The 5,854-nt window shown below is 37.9% G+C and overlaps 1 protein-coding gene across 3 annotated transcripts; it reads left to right on the forward strand.

Annotated features, from left to right (window-relative positions):
* The first annotated feature begins 6 nt into the window (after positions 1-6).
* Positions 7-5,548, forward strand: LOC146551398 (uncharacterized). 3 transcript variants are annotated; one of them, XM_085259559.1, is made up of 4 exons: positions 7-579; positions 717-1,088; positions 1,618-1,651; positions 4,534-5,047. In XM_085259559.1, exons 1-4 carry the CDS (start codon positions 160-162, stop codon positions 4,572-4,574), a joined length of 867 nt encoding a protein of 288 aa, XP_085115685.1. In that variant the 5' UTR covers positions 7-159; the 3' UTR covers positions 4,575-5,047. The 3 variants fall into 3 exon arrangements, with proteins under 3 accessions (XP_085115685.1, XP_085115686.1, XP_085115687.1); XM_085259560.1 differs by lacking the exons at positions 1,618-1,651; positions 4,534-5,047 and adding an exon at positions 5,112-5,548; XM_085259561.1 differs by lacking the exon at positions 1,618-1,651 and having other exon boundaries at positions 4,534-5,042.
* Positions 5,549-5,854: the final 306 nt, after the last annotated feature.

Raw genomic sequence — 5,854 nt, forward strand, 5'->3', positions numbered from 1 at the left:
CTTGCTCACTTCACAGCTGCTATAGGACTGAGATATTAAGCTGAATTTCAAAGAGACTGTGATACTTGGTGTGAAAAGCAGGAAATATTTCTTTTTGTCTTGTGTCTGTAATTTTACAGGTCAGAAGCTGCAGCCTCAGCAGGCACCGAACTGCTCAAGATGTTGAAAAAACTCCTGCAATATGTCCGTAGTGGAAAAATCGGCACCACTGGCACAGGGATCGGGATTTTGTTTGCATTTTACTATCTGCAAGCCAAGATGTGCGCTTGCTCAGGCCACACTTTTGATTGCAATGAAATGGTGGTCGTGCCTGTTCTTTTAGTATTTTTCCTGGTGCTCCTGATAGACCAGACATTTCGGAGCACAGCGGAGCATCCATCCACGTTTTTATGCCTTGTACTAAAGCGCGTTATCAGAGCGTTTCTAATCAGTCTGCTGTGGATTGTAGCTGTGTTGCTTTTCACAGACTGGTATAGTTGCTGTACCACTGATGAAAAAAAGAGGAAGCTGTTCTGCGAACCTGAGGGTCTCACGGCTGATGAAAAAGCTCAAATACCTGAGCTGCAAATGAAGTCAAAGGTGAGGATGTTTTGTTATTTTTCACACACAGTGCACATGTAATGTTATTGTTCTGTTTTTTTAATTTATGAAAGTATAATAAATACACACACACATTAATGCTGTTATGTTTTGTATGTTTGTTGCTTCTTTTTCAGCTTGCTGCTTACTCTCTGCTCCTCAGCATGACTGTTGTTGCTTTCTTCATGACTTGGAGTGGGTGGAGAAAATGGTTTATAAAAAAATTCAGTTGTTGCAACAAGAAAACTTTTTACTACAAACTGATTTTGGAAGAAGAGAAAAAAGTTCTGGAGGAGCTTTTGAGGAAAGAAGCAAATGAAACTTTGACTAAAGAAATCACGAGCAACATAAAAAGGAAAGACTGGGACGGCTGTTTAAATGTTGCTCAACAAATGATCAGTAAAGCAAAACATCAAAAACCAGAAGCAACCAACCAGCAGATCAACTGGATCAGTGAGGGGAGCTCCAGCAGAGGGGGACAGCATCATCAAGCAGCAGCACATCAGCAGGTAAAAGGCTCTGTTATATACAGATGTTACAGCTGCCAGACTCAGTCAGGGGCGTCAGACTCAATCACTGAAGGAGCCAGAACTCAAAATATACGTTAGGTGTTGGACCAAACAGGATGAACATTATTGAACAGACCAAAGGTAACCCTGTTTTAAACAGAAATGCAAACTGAAATATTGACATATTAAATTATGTTGCCGTTACTGGGCCTAGAGTCAACAAGTCTGGTCTAAAATGATGAAACTAGTTTTTGTTTGGATTCAGCTGACCATGAATAAGTTGAACTTGTAATTTTGGTGCAAGTTAACTGGAAATCGAAAAATACATTAGTTTACACTTGTGTTTCCTCCTAGTTTGCAAATAGATAAATAAAGGTTAATAAATAATAGGATCCATATTAGGAATCTGCTGAACACTAACACTGTGCAGAAACACAATGAAGAGCCAATAATTAGTGCACAGAGATTCTGTCATTTCTTTTTTCAGTGAGAAATACATTTTTTATTCATTCATAAAATTATTTTGCAGGCACAAAAGTATGAACTCCAAGCATTGTCACAAGGTAAATTAACCCACAATCCTTATTTCATCTTACAGCTCTTGACATCACTCAACTTCCCTTTTACTGTGAAAATACTGAAAATCAGACACTTCATTATGTTTCTTCACTGATGTGAAGGCGGTGATCTGCACATTTGCCCCCCGAGGTCTCTGCTGTACTTGTTTTCACTAAAACCTTTTTGCTGGTTTTACATTTACAAAACTATCATAATGACTATGGAACGCAAGGACTGCTATAATGAATTAATTAAATACACCATTAAATAATTAATTAAATGTAGCAATAATTAATTAAAATTTGAAATAATAAAAAAAATTAACACATTTAATTAAGTAATTATTGACACATTTAACTAATTATTTATTTATTTCACATTTTAATTAATTATTGCCACATTCAAATAATTATTTAATGGTGTATTTCATTAATACATTATGGCTGTCCTGGCGTTCCATAGATGACACAGCAGACAGTAAATTTCTAAACTATAAAAGTAACAGGGAGGAGAGGGCGGGGCGGCATCTAATAACCAACTCGCAAAATAAAACAAAATAAAAACAAAACAACAAACACGAAAACACCAGACATCATGATACAGACTTATAATTTGCACCGATGTTTTTTCGAAACATGAAAAGTGAGCGCGAGAGCCCTCGATGCGCCGGCTTGCTGCTGAAGTCAAAGTAAACTTTGTCATCTCCGCTACATAGGTGAGCCACACGATCGTGGCTCAAGAGTTGGGAGGTCGCCTTGTAATCGGAAGGTTGCCGGTTCGAGCCCCAGCAGTCTCGATCGTTGTGTCCTTGGGCAAGACACTTCACCCGTTGCCTACTGGTGGTGGTCAGAGGACCCGGTGGCGCCAGTGTCTGACAGCCTCGCCCAAGGCAGCTGTGGCTACAATGTAGCTGCCATCACCAATGTGTGGATGACTAGATGTGTAAAGCGCTATACAAATAGAGGCCATTTACCATACAGTCCAATATATATAGAGAGACGAGACGACGAGGCTCCAGTTAAGTAAACAATAAATATAAGAAGAGTAAGAAAATAAATATACACTTTAGGACTCGGGGTAAAGGGATCAATAACAATTTATAGTTTGATGATTTAAAGTCTCACACACAACCCGTCGAAAGGGGAGGGGCTGCTTCCAAATAGAGCACATTTCATTCATAATGATGTGAATCCAAGCCCATTATGTATTCATGATCTGAATCCTGGGTTGTGTGAAATCCCAGAAATAAACCTTAGACAAAGTGAATCTGTGAACTAAGGTGTAGGTGTGTTAGGTCATGTTGTGGTGATCCTCGAGTTGGTGGATTTGTGTTCATACTGGAGGGCAAAATTAAAACCAATGGAAGATGGACAAGAAACGTTGAAAGCCATCAGGTGCTCAGTTTAGAAATAATAGAAAAGAAGCGAAGAGAAACGAGCAAAAGATGCAGGCAATACAGGCCAGAGGGAGTGTTCGCCCGGGGCGCCAAACAGGCTAGGACCGCCACTGCAACTAGCATATGTATCGTCCCATTTGAATTAATGAAGGATGAACTTATTTTAGTGTTATAAATTTTAACTGTTAGAGTTTAATTTAACCACTAGTGTTTTTGATTGTTGAACAGGCTACAGTGTCTTAATTAATCTTTCAGAGAGCAGTGAGAGTGAATTTTGGGGGATTTTAAAACACTTTTTTTCTTGAGAAATGACAACAGCCATATTCATTAAAATATCGTTTTATTAAAAGTTTAAATGGAAAGAACATTCTGGAAGAGTTGGGAATTATTATAAAACCATTACAGTCATTAAACAATGTCCTCACTTCTGTATCATAAAAAAATCACCATAGCTACTATTTTTAATTGTTACTGATATTATTTAATACTTAGTGCAGGAAACTTGCTCATTGCAAAGTAGTTTGTAAACAGTGGTGGGAAATACTTTGTCTGCCTCGCCAACCCCCCCTTTGATCCCTGTTTAATGATCTCAGTTGGCTTTTAATTACTGGATTCTAATTTAGTTATTGTTAGATTGTTACATGGGAGTTATTTGTGTTTGGAGTTGCAGAGCAGAACCACCAAATAATAACCTAGTGTATATATATCTATACTGGGCTTTTCTATTCTTTTTCTGTATATATGTCTATGTGACATATCTGAGTGAAAATGAGGCTTAAATTACTTTTGAAATTCTAAAATGGGATTAAATGTAGTCTAAAGGGAATTTTAAAATCCAGACTGCGTGTGGTCTGAACATTACAAGTAGGAACTTGTTCACAGAATGCGATTCGATCATTTAAATAATGTTAAACAAAATTTTTAATGGGTCAGTTTTTGAAACTTTGGCGCTCAATATATCTTTCGCTGAAAATGGTCACTTGGAGGCTTTAGAACTGATCAGAAAACCACATACGGATCAGAGTCCAATTGCACAATATGAACAAGAGTCATTAATTCAGACCAAGATCCAATTCTGATTCTGGTCTTTTCCCAGCTCTTCCTATCCAGATTAGATTTTGGATCTGCTCACAGTGTCCGTAAAACGACTCTTTTAATCCTTTCTATTTTGTTTAGTTTTTCAAAGACTATCACCATCCACACTGACACATGTTCAATTCCTCACAGTGAGTCAGAACTGTGATTTTGTTGCACGCAGTGCCTGGAATAGAGCACAGAAGTAAAAACAAGCTATAAGTACAACTTTGTCTCAGTAAACGCTAACACTTGTTTTTTATTTATTTATTTTAATTGTTTTCATTTTTCAAGTCTAGTTTAATGTCATTCAGTTAACACAAGAGTTCAGGTTTCAGTCTAGAGTGATTGAAATAACTTTGTTCTTTACAGAGACACTTCTGTGTTTTCTGACAAAAATGTTTTTTTGTCCGATAGACATCAGGGACACCGAACCGTTATTTGATGAAAACTTCTGAAAGAAGATGAAGAGGTGCAGCTACAAAATCAATACAAATGACCACTGACAAATCCTGCCCATCCAGCAGTCTGCTTTCTGATGCTTACCTCGGTTCAGGTGTTGGGTGCAGCAGTCTGATCAGAGACAGCCCGACCTCATTTTCCTTTGTAACTTCCTGCACCTCCCCCAGCTCCTCTGGAGTCCCACTGAGACGTTTACAAGTCTGCACGACACCCAGTCTCTCTGTATGCAATTTTTGTCAGACTATGTAAAGTGTCCATTCTGTGTTTTTGCTGTTTGGAATGATAAATCTAAAGAAATGTTTCCATGTTTGTATTATGCTTTATTTTTTTATGTAGCCTATTGATAATTCAGCTTTTACATTAATACACTTGCAAATGGAGTGGTGTAAGTAAATAACATTCATCAAAATAAAGTGCTCTGTAAAAAACAAAACAAATACCCTGTGATATTTTGTGGACTACCTTATGCTTTAATAGCAGCACATTTTCCCTGTGACACTGTATTGAAGCTTGTGCTGTGTCATTTTTCACAGAGATCTTATCCTGATGATGGGAAAACTGGACCACTACATGAAGTGTTCTCAAGCACATCCTAAAGATTCTCAGTGAGGAACAGGCGTAGACTCTGTGGTTGCCATACATGATTTCAAGCTATCTTAATCACTGTACATCAGGAATACAAAATAAAATAATGTGGTTCTGTATATTCAAGTATTCACCTCAGCTAATTTTTTGGGCACCTAACATTGTTGAACCTCGATCTCCAATCCAATCAGAAGACTCTTACCTCTTACCTGTTTTTATGTGATAGTGTTAAAATAGTATTTAGTGTTTTCTAGCTGGTTTTTTTTTTCTTACTGCACAGTAAGAAGAAAGTCTACTACTTGTTTTTCTCTGCATTTCATTCACTCAGTGAAACAATGGGCAGCCACTAAGCAGGCGCCTGGGGAGCAGTGTGTAGGGACGGTACCTTGCTCAAGGGTACCTCAGGGTAGCTGTTCAGTTGATTCAAACCCCTGACCTTCCGATCATGGGGCGACCACTCTACCTACTGAGCTATCCCTGCCCTAACATAGTAGAGAGAAAGAGACATATAGTCTCAAGCAAAAGTTTAAGACCAGTTGAAAAATGGCACAAAAAAAATCATAATTTGTATGGTTTGATCTTAAGAACATTCGAAACAGACCTTCAACAAGCAACATGAAGAAATGGGAGTGAGACAAAACATTTTTTTAGCATGATAATAAACTGAAACAGGCTGTTTTACAGCTGATCA

The sequence above is a fragment of the Mchenga conophoros genome, linkage group LG20, assembly GCF_057382185.1.
Source record: "Mchenga conophoros isolate Kocher_MC1m ecotype Shallow Benthic linkage group LG20, M_conophoros_male_GT1.1, whole genome shotgun sequence".
Lineage (NCBI taxonomy): Eukaryota > Metazoa > Chordata > Actinopteri > Cichliformes > Cichlidae > Mchenga > Mchenga conophoros.

Excerpts from the sequence above, each read along its gene's own strand:
- LOC146551398 (XM_085259559.1), top strand. The coding sequence starts at position 160 with ATGTTGAAAAAACTCCTGCAATATGTCCGTAGTGGAAAAATCGGCACC. Across the intron at positions 1,089-1,617 it reads AAGCAGCAGCACATCAGCAG|GCACAAAAGTATGAACTCCA; the intron begins GTAAAAGGCTCT and ends ATTATTTTGCAG. Across the intron at positions 1,652-4,533 it reads ACTCCAAGCATTGTCACAAG|ACATCAGGGACACCGAACCG; the intron begins GTAAATTAACCC and ends TTTGTCCGATAG.